Genomic DNA, 16498 nt, shown 5'->3' on the forward strand with positions numbered 1-16498 from the left:
GCTTTCCCGCCAATTCAGCCCAGTGTAAATTTTAGTATTATGAATGAACTGTCCTTATTATCAATATGAAATTACGAAACACCCTCCCCTTTTCTCAAACCCATTAAATTGGAATTAAAAGCATGTTTCTTCTATTTAAATTTAGCTCAGTCTTACGTTTTATATACAGAGATTTTTACATAAAGATTTATTTGCAGGGATTACTACTCATTATGGACAAGCATATGTTGATTGCATATTAAGACTGTTCAACTATGTATTTATTTATTATTTATACGTACATTGTATTTTATCTTTATTTTTTTTTAATTTCTGACTGTCGAAGTTCTTCCACGGAAGTTGCTCTCAACCTAACGTTAGGGTAGTCTACTACCATACCTCCCCCTTACCCCATTACATATAGGAATATGATTTTGTTGTTGTTGTTTATAATACAAAATAAACTCAATCATTAACTATGATCTGTTGAATGCCTTTATTAAGTTATTCATAAACTTCCCAAATCCCTAATTGATTAAATTAAATAATTATTCAAGCATAAGCAGTTGCATAGCTTTGAATGCTGAACTGTGGGCTATACACGACACTTCCCTGCTTGCATGGAACATGGGTTTTAGGAGGGCGGAGATGAAAACCGATTGTAAGGCAGCTGTTGATCTACTCAATGCTGTTTACTCATCGGTAGGCTAATAAGGTCGCGGATAAGCTTGCTTCAATGGCGAGAGGTCAAACCCTTGGGATGGTGATTTATCGTGATCCTCCACCTGAGGTGGTTGAATTAGTTGCTAGGGACATAGATCCCATGTCTTAAGCTTGTTTGTTTCAGTATTATCGGGGGAAATAGTAGATTTTTTTTAAAAAAAATAAATAAATATATTTTTATAAAATAATTAGTAATTTATTTATTTTTATTTTTTTACGCTTCTATCTCTGGATATTTCATATTTATGAGAAATTGAGAGGGGAAAAAATTCCAAATTTGATTCCTACAGTGGACTGAAGATGGACAAATCCGTAAAGATAAAAAGCTTCGAGGACAAAACTGTCAAACAGGAAGGATTCCCACCAACATTTGCCCGATAAAAGCTATTTTCCAAGTTGTGTAACAAAGACTCTTTGCCGTTAAGTCTGGTACTCGAGAGACCGTCATCACTCTAAAGCTAAATGGAAACGGAACTCGAGACAGTTGGAAACGGCAACGGAACGACCGTTACCGAAATCAAAGTCCCATCAGCACCGCCCTTAGATGGCGGCGAAGCAGCCGAGGAAGGGGCCGATTGCGGAAGCCGCGAAGATTCGGCGACTGGAGATTCGGCGACTGGAGGGCGAGTGCGTAAACAGCGAGTGAAGGGGCCTTGGTCGCCTGAGGAAGATGCAATACTGAGTGAACTCGTGAGCAAGTTCGGGGCGAGGAATTGGAGTTTGATTGCGCGTGGTATCGCCGGCCGTTCTGGCAAGTCGTGTCGGCTTCGTTGGTGTAATCAGCTTGATCCGGCCGTTAAGCGCAAGCCATTTACTGGTAAGAAGTCTATATACATTTGTTAATTTTTCTTTGATCTGTCGATGTAGTTATCTATTTTTCTTAGCGTATAGGAGTTTCTTGGATGTTTTTATCTGTCAGATTTATATAATGATTTGAAGTTAGAGTAATATGCTTTCCAAAGTTCAAGCTATGTGATCTAATTGTTAACAAAGATTAATGCCTTCTTTGTTTGTTTTAAAACTACAATCTCTTAAGAACTATGCTTTAAGTGAACTATCATATCATTTCCCCAAAATTTCTAAATGCCGAACTCTTTTGTTATGTTGAAACTGAAACAAAGTAGCTAGAGCTCTTGCTATGTAAAAGCTTGAATCACATATTTCTTGTTGAAATTGGGGCAAGAGGAGTCTAGTTGCTCGGAAATGGCAGTAATTTTTGGCAAGCACTAGGGAAACTGCTTGTAATTTGGCCTAGTCTCATTACTTATAAGAAAGTAGCAATCTTCATATTATACAGTTGGTATTTGAGCAGAAATAATATGTATCAAGTCAATGAACATTCTACTCGTAGTCATATACTCATATGGCAGCAGAGAATATTAGTTTGTAACTTTCACTTCATCAATTTTTTACTTTTAAACATATTTATGCATTTCTGTGGTTAGTTGGTGTGTTTCGATTTATTAACATTTAACTTTTTGACAAGAATGTTTTTTAGTTCTTTCGGATAAATCAAACTGATAATCAAGTTTGCGATAGATGAGGAGGATCGGATGATAATTTCAGCTCATGCTGTACATGGGAACAAATGGGCAGTGATTGCAAGGCTTCTACCCGGGAGAACAGATAATGCTATAAAAAATCATTGGAATTCCACGTTGCGGCGCCGATACATGGATCTTGGCAGAATAAACCCAGAATCTTCAAATATGGTGGAAGATGCTGGCTTGGACAAAAACAAGGCATTATCTGAAGAAACTCTGTCTTGTGCGGAGGACAGTTCATTCAGATCCCTGGAAGTAAAAGATGTAAGCTCTTCGGAAAAGTTAGATAATCAATCAAAGGGAAAAGCACCAACAAGGACTCAATCTAGCCATGAATCAATTGAACAACCTACTCTTTTCCGACCTGTAGCCCGTATCAGTGCTTTTAATGTTTATAATAACATGGATGGACCAGAATTTGTTTCACTTTGTTCAAGGCCAGTTCCAGTGTTAGGTCCTATTCAAACATCAAAGCCAGATGTTGGGATAAGCAAATTGCTTGAAGGAGTCTACACCGATTGTTTAGTACCTCAACAATGTGGTCATGGCTGTTGTGGAACTCAAAATGGTCAAAGTAAGTTCTTGCTGGGACCAGAATTCGTGGAATTTTCAGAACCAACATCTTTTCCAAACTATGAGTTGGCTGCAATAGCCACCGATATAAGTAACCTTGCTTGGCTGAAAAGTGGATTGGAAAATAGCAGCGTCAGACCAATGGATGATGCAGCTGCTAGTACAACACCTCATAGATCTCTAGCGCACATGGGACATTTTGAGGAGAGCCGAATGAGTGATCGTTTAAGTATTGAAGAGAGAGAAACAGCAAGTTAATGGGCACTATGACCAACCTGATGTCAACATAGAATGAGGCAATTGTACTTATAAATTGAGAGAAAGCGGTCAGAAAAATGATGAAGAATGGCAGTCTTCGCTTTTGAATTAGCTTGGGAGTAATGCTGAAATGGGATCCTGATTTCTTGTGTTCAAGGTAAATGTCATGCGGTACTGAATCTTAAGAAAGGCTTCATGGTTTCATGTTCATTGCACTGCTTGAGCTAGAAGTTTAAATGGGCATAGTGGTTGATAAGTTTGATACAGGGGAGCTTGTTTCCGTTTTCATTTGATCAACAATTCCTATTAACATCCTTGTAGCAGCATGAACCGATGACAAAGTTCAGAAATATTGATTTACAATCTGATTACTAGTATTCATCTTTTTTCCCTTAACTTTGCTAGTATCTCAAATGTCTTTTCTAGTATCCATATTGGCCTTAAACCATATTCTACCAGGAGAAGGGCTGGTTTAAAGTTTGAACTCGAGATTGAGTGTCAAATAAAGAGTCGATATCAACGCAAATCCTTGCTACTATACCAGGATCTTAGATGACGGTTTTTTTATGATAGTATACCAGTATGTGGCAAAAACATGGCTTATCCTAGAATGAATTATAGTGGGGAATAGCCTCTAATTATGATTCATATTGAACTAGAACTCTTTGATATTTAGGATTGCAGAAAGTAGATGAGAACATGGGGTTTTTAATGAAATGATCATGTTTAGTGCTTGAATGACCTTTGATGCCATTGCCAGAGAATAACATGGGCTGTGGGACAAAGCGTAAAGTAGGTTTCATGTGTTTAATTCTGAAGTAGAGCTGCAACTGCCTTGATATTTAGTTTTGTTAGTTTTGATATTTAGGAGTGGCAATTATGTTTATTTCCTTTTGATAGTAAAATGAGAGTGAAAGGCTTTAAAAGCTGGTGATAGTGAGTTAATATACAAGTGGAAGACATCTGCTTTCACTAATAGCAAGTGGCCATCGCTAGTGAAAGAGTTGATGTACCCTTTCCAGGTTTCAATGATTCAAAAGCCCTGTCACTCCCTAAATATCATATTAATCTTTCCAGGGTTCAAACCCTGAAAGGGACACATGCTAGGGGCTGCCTGAAAGAGGGTGAACATGTGGCATTCCATTTGCAGAGCTGCTTTTGGACTGAAACCAAATGTATGTGGTGCCCAACTTTGAATCCCCATCATCTCCCTTTTCGTCCCAATTCTGTTGGTTTATGAATACAAAGATTCAGCTTTATGCACTGAGAGGGTCTTTTCTTTTCATTTTTTTTCTTTGGTGTTTGTTAAACGGGGATGAGTTGAATGATTGCCTATTTTCATGAGACCTTGAAATTTGATGGATTGTGGGTGCCATGTTCCTTCTTTTGTCTTACACTTCCAAAGCCACATTGAAAGTCAAGTCTGATCCAACATCTAAACAGGTGACAAGTTCTTCTAACACTATTTTTCTCATCATTGAGACTTAAATTCAAGACGTCAATTGTGTATTCTCTGATATCTGTCACATGGCTAGAGATCCTTTTAACAATTTGTACAGTCTTAGACAATAAATTCGATTCGGTCACCTAAATCAACAACTTCCCATATGTAATAGGGTAGTAGGCTTTGAGAATAGCTTCCGTGAAAGACCTCCGGCAGTTTTAGATAAAATGCAATGCATGTACCAAAGTAACGAACAAGCCATTAAAACTTTAAAAAAATACAGAAACGTAACATTCAAAGAGCTCACTGAGCCATCAAGGGAGACAAAAAGTGAGAGCAAGAGAGAACATAGAGTAAATACTTGATTGTATTACTCAAAATAATGGATGATAAAATAAATTGGAGAAGACTTCTATTTATAATTAAGTCTCCTTACTATAAACGACACATAAATTTATATTAACGGTAGAAATAAAAAAAATCTAAAAAATGTAATACGTTAATTGATGTGATTTGACAAGAAATACCTTTAAGAAAGTACATAAATAATGTAAATCATTTTAAACTAAAATCAATCATTTTATATATGGTCCAAAATTTTGAAGATGTTTGAGGTACTAATTTGAGTTATTATAACAATATTTTGATTCTTAATGACAAAAATAGGAAGAATTCTTGATTAATTTGTGAATTGACTTTAAGTTGGATGTAACACTTTCATATTGTAATTTTTAAAAATAAGGCATAGTGATAAAATTATCTTCAACATTTATGTAAATTGTCACTTGATTCTATTTTTCTTTTAGTATTTTAGTTTCCACTATTCAAATTTTGGTTAAATCATGTCATGTTGGGTGAAAATCATTAATTAACAAATAGTTAATCTATATTATAAATATTATATTTTCACATGTATCTAATTATTTATGTGACATATATTATATCATCATTTTGATGGTACGATAAATATCACGTCATCATTTTAAATAATGTAGCACATATCATATCATCATTTCTATGATATAACACTTATCACATAAGTAATTAAATATAAATAAAAATATCACATCAACAATATGAGTTAATCGTTAGTCAACTAACGATTTCAATTTAATAGAGTTTATGTTAACCAAAATTTAAAACATTAAAATTTAAAATGTTCTAAAAAAATAAATGATAAATTGATAATTTATGCAAATGTTGAGAAATCATTGTGCCTAAAAACAATACCAAACTATTGAGAAAAGAAACTATTCCAAGGACAAAAACAAAACATTAGTAACAACAGAGATGGCAGATTCAACAACAAAATAAAAACAGGGTTATGCAACTCAATGGTGAAAGAAACTATACCCAGTAATTTGCATACTTGTTAAATTCTTGACCGTCAGATCATCTTCATGATTCACAACATCACTATACTGATACCATCGGACGTACAGAATCTGCTTAGGACAGAGATCCTCAACTACTAACACCAAATCTTCCAACCACTTTGTTTTCTGTCTTCCATTTTTAATCGTCGCATTAATAATGTAAAGAAAAGAAATCGATTCTCGGTTCTAGGTGCACTCACCCCACGTTTCTGTTTTTCTTCTCTTTAAGCTTCTGTTCCACTCTCTCTCTCTCTCTCTCTCTCTCTCTCTGTCATAATCTTTTTTCTATGCATTTGAGAAGCCATGGCTCTGTAAATCTTTGCCATGTTTTCACCTTTAGGTTCTTTGGGTTAGTCCTTATTTTCTTCCTTCTTTTATAAGCTTTTCATATTTAATGTAAACGTTAATGGAGGTAAAGGGTCACCTAATCCAATAGTAACTTCTTTAAATTCTCACATTTTGTTATTTAAAACCCTCACAAAGCTTGAAACTTTGACACCATTGATGACCTTCAAAGCTTCAAACTTTAACCCCGTTATACTCTTTTAACTCCAAAAATGTCATCATTAGAGATGTCCCACATCGATTTAGAGCAAGGGGCTCACCGTCGGAAAGGGAGTGATGTCAGCGCCGACGAGGCTAGCGTCTGCTTCTCCGACGCCGACGAGGGTTCTTGCTATTCTCAGTTCTATTCCACCACCGGCTGTTCCTACGAATATTGCGGTTCAGATGGCGAGATCGGTGACGTTCCGGGTTCCGGGAGGGTGTCTTCGGCCTCGGATTGTTCGCTGGTGGTGCAGATTCAAAGCGGAGCTAATGAAATCAAAGTGCATCTGTCTAAAGTCGAGAAAGATTGTAGAATTTGCCATTTAGGTTTAGAGAGTAACAGCCATGAATCCGGTGTTGCTATTGAATTGGGTTGTTCTTGCAAGGATGATCTTGCTGCTGCTCATAAACACAGTGCTGAGGCCTGGTTTAAGATCAGAGGAAATAAGTAAGCATAATACAATTCCAATTTCACCCTTTTTAGTGTAAATTAACCACCTTTTCATGGATCATTATTGATATTTCTGTGTATTATTCTTTTGATGATTTCTTGAACTTGGGAGAGTTACCGTTTCTTGATAGTTAACAAAAAGTGATTATTTTGGACTGTTAGTTTCACTATAGTTGTAAGGTGAAAACATGAGACAAATTTGCTTAATTGGAAAGAAACTAGGATAGATATTACACTTATAAATCAGCTTCAAAGTAAAGCTAAAGACTAAAGACGTGTGCTATGTTTGACTACACCGACGATTCTTTGCTGTTATGTGCTAAATTTTGAGGTTTAGGAATCTCTAGCTTTTGTTCTTCTTTATGTTCACTTTCCATGTAGGAAAGTGGGGCTTTGACCCTTTTTTAATTAATGCATTCTCTAATCTTTGGTCGAAGATCATTGTTTGGTGGCGCATCGATTCGGATATTTTTAATTTGCATGTTGCAGATTCTAGATTTCTTGCCTGACATGGTTAGGGATATTTGATATTACTGATGTTTTAGTTACCGAACCATTGGTGCAAGAAATTCATTGATTCTAGACTTTTAGCAGATTTTGCATCGGCATGTTCTGCACTTCATGCATGTCTGGTTCGGTATCATGTTTCACCGAAACGGTTGTTGATTCAATGACTACCACAATCACGGTGGGCCGAATGGTGTTTGTTAGCTATTGTAACCCTATTATTGACCTTTATAATTGATTTGATAGGGACCGATGTTTGGAATCGATGAAGATTGTCTATGATATCTGAGTTCATTTGCAACTGTTGAAACTATGAACAACTATCCGAGCAGAGGAGCATGGTTTATAGTAGTAGCTCATTAAATCTGTAATGTTGTATGATTCGTAAGTCATTCATCGTCATTAAACAACACCCTTATCTCGAATGGCATATTGGATCATCCTTGTACTCGAATTTCTGTCTTTTGTGAATTATCGTGTACCTCTCCATGTACTCATTCGATTTGCTCAATTCTTTTAGGACTTGTGAGATTTGTCATTCTATCGCTCGCAATGTAGTTGGAGTGAATGAGATCGAGTCGGTGGAGCAACTAAACAAGACCAACAGTTCTGCTGCAACAGTTGCAGTCTCAGGAGCAGTATCCTATTCAGACTCCCGAAACTTCTGGCATGGTCATCGCTTCCTCAACTTACACCTTGCGTGCATGGTTTTTGCTTTAGTCATATCATGGCTCTTTCACTTAAACGTGCCATCGTCGTAAAACTTCCTTCCGCCCGCAGTTGAACACCATTGAAAAGAATGAAAAATAATCAGAACTACTGTAAAGGAGCCTGGGAAACTTGTTGCTGTGATGATGAGTAATGGAATCATATACACCTCTCTTATCCTTACGTGTAGAAAGCTTGTTATATTATGCACATTCATCTTAGTTATCAAAGCCCTTGATGGTTATCACTGGTTCATATAATCGTTCTCCCTTGATTGTCATCAGGCTGCCGTTTGTTTGACCGGATTTAATTTTATTCACGGTTGTGATTTCAGGGAAATATCTTGTCCAGCAATTATGATTATAGTGAGAAATCTTAACAAATTTTCAAAACCAACGATAAATATTGAAGAATTCTGCAATGCAGCGAAATCCCAGAATTAAATACAAGAGCCTGAAGATGAAAAAAAAAACGAAAGATAAAAAATAAATAAAACAATTTGAAAACCTATACAGTATTCAGTTTTTGGTCCTTTTGGCTTCCAAGTTGGTGCCATCTTTGAGGGTTTCTTGGGCATCAGTTTCCATCCCTGGGCTAAACAGGCAGACCGCTTGTAAATGCAAAGCAGTTGGCCACAGCGGCGACACCACCTGCGCTTGCGTCGCATACCCGAGAGCCTGAGAGCCTGTTGTGGCTTATCATTCATCAAGTAAGACAAGCAACGTCGCATACCCGAGAGCCTGAGAGCCTGTTGTGGCTTATCATTCATCAAGTAAGACAAGCAACGTCTGGAATAGACGGTCAGTGACATTATGGTACCGCCATCGATGAACTACACAAGGCACAGTAGTTGTTAATGTTATGAAAAAAACTAGAAAATTGAAACCGATTGAAACCGTAACATTTGGTCGCAAAGGACAGTCGTATAGGAAGTGTTGTTTCCTTGCATTCGAAACATTGTGTCTATTATTTCAATGAACAGTCATATAACCAGTCTTGAACTCAGTATGTTGTTGTACAGCAATAATCACAAGCAGTATAGATTTGAAAATGAGTGACACCTGTGTGTAACAGTCAATTGCAGTTGTGAAATCCTTAGCTCGAAATGCGGTATCGCCATGTTTCTTGGCGTTCAAGGTTTCCTGCATTTGGCTGGTCCACATTTGGAATGAAAGCTGAAATGAAACATAGAATTTGGATACAAATTACATGAAATCTCAAGTAACATTAGAAGTGACCAGTGTAATAATAGAAAATCGAGGACGTAGCGAACCTCATTAGCAATTCCCTCGTCGTCTTTGTATCCAATCTTCTCCAATATTTCATGTATAGCAGTCAGATCAATTCTCATGCAAGCCTCTCCAAAAGGTGCCAACGACAATGGCTGTTTCGAAGCAGTTCTATGTGGAATACCCCTCAACACATATGATGGCACCTAGCAAAACTCCATCCCATGAGAAATTCAATGGTGTTTACAAAAGATAAATCTGTAATAACGAAGGCCATGGAGTTGGGATGATACCAAACTGCACAAAATTAACAGCTAAAGATTATGAACTTGCAGGATTCAATTCAATAATCCATTATGTGTACCTGTGTCTCCTTCTGAACTGACATGAGAGAGATGACAAGAGATTTCGTGTTCAGCCTCTCGCGAGCTTCATACTGCAAACAGCGCGAAGCTAACCGCACTAACTCTGCTCCGTCATCGCTTGAGAAATGGCCTTCCAAAGCAGAGTCCATCAACATGAGAAAATTCTTGCCTCGGATCAAATCAAGTGCCTACAAACAAAACAGACAGATTTCAATAGCACATGGATTAATTCAATTGGAATACACCAACATCAACAAGTTTAAGTTCACATAACTAGGCTTTCTCTTGCAATACCATTAAAGATCCTAATTACAACAAAAAAAATATTACTATGACAAAGAGAATTTACATGACTGGGAGGAATATGTTTGCCACTCATAAGATCTAGCAGCAAGGTTCCGAAGCTATACACAACACTTTCCGGCGTCACTCGACCTTCCGAAGAAGCACATCCAGACTTTGAGTAAAGATTCAAAGTGATACATTTCTTAAATGTAAAGAAAATGTATCTTTGAACATGTTAACCTGTTCTCAGATATTCTGGAGGTGTAAAAGCTAAGTTTGTACTATAACTCTTGCCATCTCTGCTGTTCTTCATGAGCCCAAAACAAGACAACTTGGGTTTACCATCCTTTTACCAGAAAAAATGAAGGAAGAAAAATTCAGAATCATAATCAAAGGATCATTTGATTTCACAAGTAAAATCTTTATTAAATTACATTATCGAACAAATCCTATAAGCATTGAGATCATGGTACAAAGCTCTTCCTTTACTGCTACAATACTCCAAAGCTTGAGCCAGATACAGTGCCACCCTCAACCTCATTGCCCATCTCATTGGCTGATTTTCCCGTCAAAATTAACCATTTTCCTTGAACTTCAATCCCAAGCTTCACTTGGAGCCTAGTGGGAACAAAAAGGAAGAAGAAAATCTATGAACTTACAGTGAAAAAGATGCTTAGCCAACGTTTGATTTGGCATAAACTCGGCGACCAAAAATCTCTCATCGCCTTCACAGCAATAACCGATCAGATTCGCCAATCGCTCACTCCTTAAACTCCCAACAGCTTTGGCTTCTTCCTAAAAAAACATGCAATTTCCAAAAAGTAATGTTTACTCAGTTAAAAGAAAAAAAAAAGGAAGTGGTGAACTTGTGTGATTGTATTAAAAACGAGGAATTGACAAGAATCGGGCCAGGCGAACTTGTTAAACCGTTTAAAGGCAACCCAAAGGTCATTGTCGAGCTTCCCTTTGTAGACAAATCTCTCATCGCCTTCACAGCAAACCGATCAGATTCGCCAATCGCTCACTCCTTAAACTCCCAACAGCTTTGGCTTCTTCCTAAAAAAAATGCAATTTCCAAAAAGTAATGTTTACTCAGTTAAAAGATCAAGTAGTTGGAGAAAAAAAAAAAAGGAAGTGGTGAACTTGTGATTGTATTAAAAACGTACGAGGAATTGGCAAGAATCGGGCCAGGCGAACTTGTTAAACCGTTTAAAGGCAACCCAAAGGTCATTGTCGAGCTTCCCTTTGTAGACAAAGTTCGGAGCATTTTCACCGTGTTCCGGCATAGCAGCTTAAATGCTCCAAGCAAAACTCAGTGAAACGGCCTTGTGTTCTTCTCACCTTTGCCCACATTCTCCGCATTTGATCACAATAAGAAAAAATGAACATCTTTTAAAACAAAGAACTAGAAACCGAAGACAGAAAATGCAGTACCGAGATCGGAGGATTCGAGGACGGAAGCTTAAGGAGACTGAAACCAACAGATAGAGAATTTTGAACAACGAGTTCCCATTTTTTTTTCCTTTCAAATCAAATGATCGGACTCCGTACATGTCCGCAACAATCCCGAACTCTGGTCGTCGTGAATTCAAAGTTTTCTTCTTTTTCTTTTCTTTTTAAGGCACTTTCTTTCCACTCTCTTTACTATAAAAATGCAAAATTGTAGGACTTAAAATTTGTTGACATTTATCAAACAAATTCACAAAAAGACTTTTTTTTCCTTCTACAAGCTCATCATTTGAGTTCCTTTTTCCCTCTCATTTCTCTTTTTCAACTTGTGTGTGGTTTTCTCTGGAAAATATGTTATGATATGGAGGACCTTTTGACAAATCTTATTTGCCTTTTAACGGATAATATTAAAAAAAATAGGGTTGTTCTTTCATACGCCTAGTGGTAAAAGTTGAACAAGATCATACTTTGCTTTGGTCATAAGAGAATCACTGACATGGGGAAGCAGTGGATTAGTTTGGTCTTATAGATTTGGCAAAGTTGCATAAGAAACTGATTATCGTTCTTGTTCTTTATCAGGGACCAAGTAACCATTTGGGGGGGGGGTGTTAAATAATCAAAATCGAGAAGAACAACAAGCAATTTGGGTTCAATTTGATGCTTGATTAGTTCCAAAAAAATGTGATAAATTTATGCATTTGTATTCCACAGTTTTGGTTTTTAAGTATATCACGTTTTGCATGACAAATCTCCCATGGAAACACGAATAATGTGCATGATCGTCTGGAAATGATTGTTGAAATTAAGAAAATTTGAAAACCATTGATGACAGTGTAGGAAATTGTGGAAAAAGCATGTGGTCATGACTCGTCAACCTCCCTTTTTCCTATAATCAGGAGGGAATTTCTATAATGTGATTCCCAGAAACCGTAATCAAAGGGAAAAAAACAAAAGGCGGATAGCTTTCTTGAAAGGGTTTATATATCTCTGTTTACTGCACATTTAACCGATAGTTGTAGCGTACGACAGTCTTAATATACGGTTAAGGAAAGACGTTACAGAAAATAATATTTTTTTTAATATTTTACGTAAAAATTTACCTAAAATATTATTTTACCTTAAACATTAATATTTTTTAACATTTTCAATAAAGTGCCTAATATTAACAATTCGTATAAAAAAATATGTTTAGATAACGTCGGTAAAACGTTCAATAATATTTCCTGTAAAAATAAAATATTTTAAGAAAATTTTTACCAGAATTATTAAAAAATTATAACATTTCCGATAATCTTTATTACCATATATATTACGCTACACAATTTCCCACATTTAACCACTTAGTCACCTCGTAAAGGAAAATATTGGATATCTGAAAACTTAAACTATAGGGTAAACTAAACATTTAGCACCTCAACTATCACTTATATTACGTTTTGGTCATCAACTATTTTTTGTTTCCAAATCTTACCTAACGGTATATTTTTATTTTTATTTTGTTACCTATTGTTAAAAACATTAACGGTAATTCTAACGTGTCACCGTATGGTAATTTCATATCTCCATTTATAAATTTCAAAAAATTTCACGACAACAATTTTGTTAATTCTTTAATAGCAAGTGGATAAAATGAAACTAAAAATGTAATGTTAAGTATGATTTTGACAAAAAATTATAATTAGATGACCAAAATAGAACAGAAATAATAGTTAGAGTACTACACGTATAGTTACCCTAAACTTTATGATAGGAAATGAAATGATGTGAAAATCAGATTGAAGGTTGGATTCAATTTTGGGTTTGATTAGCTAAATCACTAGTTGTAACACTGATTCCTGGTTAAACCAACTCATCATGTTAATAGGCGAGGGAGCTAGGGGTGCTAAGAGTATATTTACCAACAATTTTGGGTAAGCAAAATTTAATTTGATTAAAAAAATCGACTAGACTTGAATTTATATATTTTATTCGGTTTAATAAAAATTCAAATAAGATTTAAATGATAAAATATAAATCGTCAACTAGATTAAATCAAAACTTTTTACTCGAATCAACTGGACTAACAAGAATATTCATCCCTAATTCCTCTTATGGTAAAATATTTTCTTATTTTAAGGTTTTTTTTTATTTAATTTAAATCACATGCTCCTCTAAGGGTGATTTTCCCGATATATCACCGGTGATCTGTATTATTACAGATTTAACACCGGTCAGACTATATTTCCCGATCTAACACCCTTAGCAGGAAAGCGCGCCTCCTGAACCGCGTTATATGCTGATTTGACGTCACGTGGATATAGCGCGCCCCCTGCCCCGCGATATACAGTGATCTGGTTCCACGTGGGTATAGCGTTCCCCCTGATCCGTTCTATACCTGAATATCTAACACGTGGGGTATAGCGCGGTGCAGGGGGTGCGCTATACCCCTAAATACCCAACCCTTCACGTCCTCATCTCTACCCCATCCTCAATCACTTTTATCACACCAAATTCTCTCAAATTCTTTAAATTTTTCTCAAATACTCTCTTTTTAAGGTATATTTTATAATATTTTTATCATTATGTTTTTACTTTATTTAATATTTTATTAATATAATTCTTGTGCAGATATATAATGGAAGGCAATCTACTTCGCTCGGATGGAAATCATATATCTCTACACTTTGCTGATACGGTAACATTTTAACGTTTTAATTTAATTTAAATTATTAGTAATATTTAGTTGATTTATTTAATGCATGATTATTAGATTAAGAATTAAATATCTCGACAATTTATTGATACGGTAACATTTTAACGTTTTAATTTAATTTAAATTATTAGTAATAATTATTTCATTTAATGCATATTATTAGATTAAGAATTAATTTTTGTAATTATTTATTTTTAGGAGAAGGACCGTGTATTAGATCCTTTTATTAGGAATCTTAAGTTAGTGATACCCAGCCGTGTCTTGCCGTATTTAGTAGAGGCTGGATTCAGTTACATGGTAGATATCAGGGTCACTGTAAGATAGAGCCAGACCTGATTTCTGCCTTAGTAGAGCGATGGAGGCCGGAGACCCACACATTCCATCTTCCGTGCGGAGAGTGCATGATCACGTTTGAGGATGTTTCTATGCACCTGGGGCTTCCGGTGGATGGAGATGTGATATTAGGGATAGCTTCCGGTTCTTGGACTACTTTGTGTCGGGATAGTCTAGGATGTGTCCCGGAAAATTTTATCGGAGGTAGGATACCGTTAAATTGGTTAGATGCCAATTTTCGGGAGTTGAGCGCAGACGCCTCTGAGGATGAGGTTAAGATGTATGCACGGGCATGCATACTGCAACTGATAGGAGGGTTGTTGATGCCAGACAAATCGTGCAACCTAGTTCACTGCATGTGGTTGCGACATCTTAGCGACTTTCATCTCGCCGGATCATTCAGTTAGGGCTCGGCAGTTTTGGCTTTGCTGTACAGGGAGATGTGTGGAGCCACTGACTACAGGTGTAATGCTATCGGCGGATGTCTCATGCTGCTGCAGTCTTGGGCATGGTATCGATTGCCCTTTTTATGTCCCGTTGTGAAGAAACTCATTCGTATTTCCACTACTTCTGATGTAATTATAAACCTGATTTTGTATATTAATAATTTTATACAGCGTATAACAATTTTTTTCCTTGAATAGGTGGTCTACTGATAGGAAAAATCATCAGGAGCTACTTGATGATTTAGAAAAAATTATGGTGTTAATCGATCAGAAGGCTGGCACACAGGTATGAATTTTAATGTTTAAAAATCGATTTTAGATTATAGTTATATAATTAGATTATTATTTTGATAAAAATTATATATTATTTATTTTAGTTTGAATGGGTGCCATATTCTACTGATGATGTGAGGGCGGTGATCCCACCTGAGTTGAGGGGTCCATCAGATATTTGGATGGCGATGGTCCCTCTGATATGTTATGCGACCGTCGAGTGGCACTCCACTGATCGCGTGCTCCGGCAGTTTGGTTGTTTTCAACCAATTCTAAAAGCACCTCGCAATATGGACGAGTTGCATAGCTTAAATAGACGCGGCAAGACAGATACAGATTGGCTGGTGAGGCATCATGGGTGGGTCGTGTTGTGGGAGGATCGACATCGACGCCTTCCCCGTAGAGAGCCCAATTTTTAATGACCTCTTGATGTATGCTGAGGATTATTATGAGTGGTTCAACAGTAACGGGAAACAGTTTCTACTTCCCGAGGATGACGAGGGCAGACCTTTCTACGACGTCTACAGAGACGTTCACCGACACAGCACCATCGTCCCTCGACTCGTGGACGGAGAACAGGTGCTTCCGGTTCATCCTCAGCTGCACCAGCAGGACCTTCCCAGCAGCCACCACAGCCATATATGATGCCGCAGCCGCCTTTCCATTACCAGATACCGCCTTCACCTGGTTTTATGACCCCGCCACCGTCACAGATGACCCCTCTTGGAGGCTATTATGAGTCTATATTTGCAGATCCGACTTGGGGTTCATATGATGGATATTTGGCGGGTTCATCCTCATCACCCATGGCCGCAGCACAGACACCTCCTGTACAGTTTTCACACTCAGCGATGTCCCAATTTTCCCAGTTTTCGTATGCCGGTGGAAAGTCAGTCATACACCTCCAGAGTCCTTATTCTATGGAGGTGATTCATCGTCATCAGCTCCTCATCAACCTGATGTACCTGCTCAGGACGACGATGATGACGACGATGATGATGGTGACGACGACGATAATGATGACAGTGAGGAGTCAGAACCAGTGATACGAAGAAATCCTCCTCGAGACCGACAGCCACCGCCATGCGGAACACATTCGCGACGTAGGCATCGATAGATTTTTTGTTTAATTGTAATTTTTTATTATTTCTCATTTAATACTTACTTTATTTTGTTAAATTTGTTGGACTTTTTTTAATATATTTTAGTTAATTTTTTTATTACCATTTAGTATCAGTTATTGTAATTTGGTTATCATTTACCATTTTATTCTTATTGTAAGTTTGTTGTATTTAAATATCAAATTGTTATTAGTTT

General features: G+C 36.9%; 2 protein-coding genes and 1 pseudogene across 2 annotated transcripts; 2 read left to right on the forward strand and 1 right to left on the reverse strand.

Moving 5' to 3' along the window:
• Positions 1-1113: 1113 nt before the first annotated feature.
• Positions 1114-3461, forward strand: LOC120197932 (transcription factor MYB1-like). The gene is made up of 2 exons (XM_039199331.1): positions 1114-1519; positions 2242-3461. Exons 1-2 carry the CDS (start codon positions 1165-1167, stop codon positions 3075-3077), a joined length of 1191 nt encoding a protein of 396 aa, XP_039055262.1. The 5' UTR covers positions 1114-1164; the 3' UTR covers positions 3078-3461.
• Positions 3462-6075: 2614 nt separating this feature from the next.
• Positions 6076-8345, forward strand: LOC120197927. Its single transcript, XM_039199326.1, has 2 exons — positions 6076-6891; positions 7922-8345. Exons 1-2 carry the CDS (start codon positions 6455-6457, stop codon positions 8160-8162), a joined length of 678 nt encoding a protein of 225 aa, XP_039055257.1. The 5' UTR covers positions 6076-6454; the 3' UTR covers positions 8163-8345.
• A 63-nt stretch (positions 8346-8408) lies between these two features.
• On the reverse strand, positions 8409-10541 carry LOC120198506 (annotated as a pseudogene).
• Between the last annotated feature and the right edge of the window lie 5957 nt (positions 10542-16498).

The sequence above is a fragment of the Hibiscus syriacus genome, unplaced genomic scaffold (assembly GCF_006381635.1).
Source record: "Hibiscus syriacus cultivar Baekdansim isolate YM2019G1 unplaced genomic scaffold, ASM638163v2 tig00117056_pilon, whole genome shotgun sequence".
In the NCBI taxonomy this organism is placed as follows: domain Eukaryota; kingdom Viridiplantae; phylum Streptophyta; class Magnoliopsida; order Malvales; family Malvaceae; genus Hibiscus; species Hibiscus syriacus.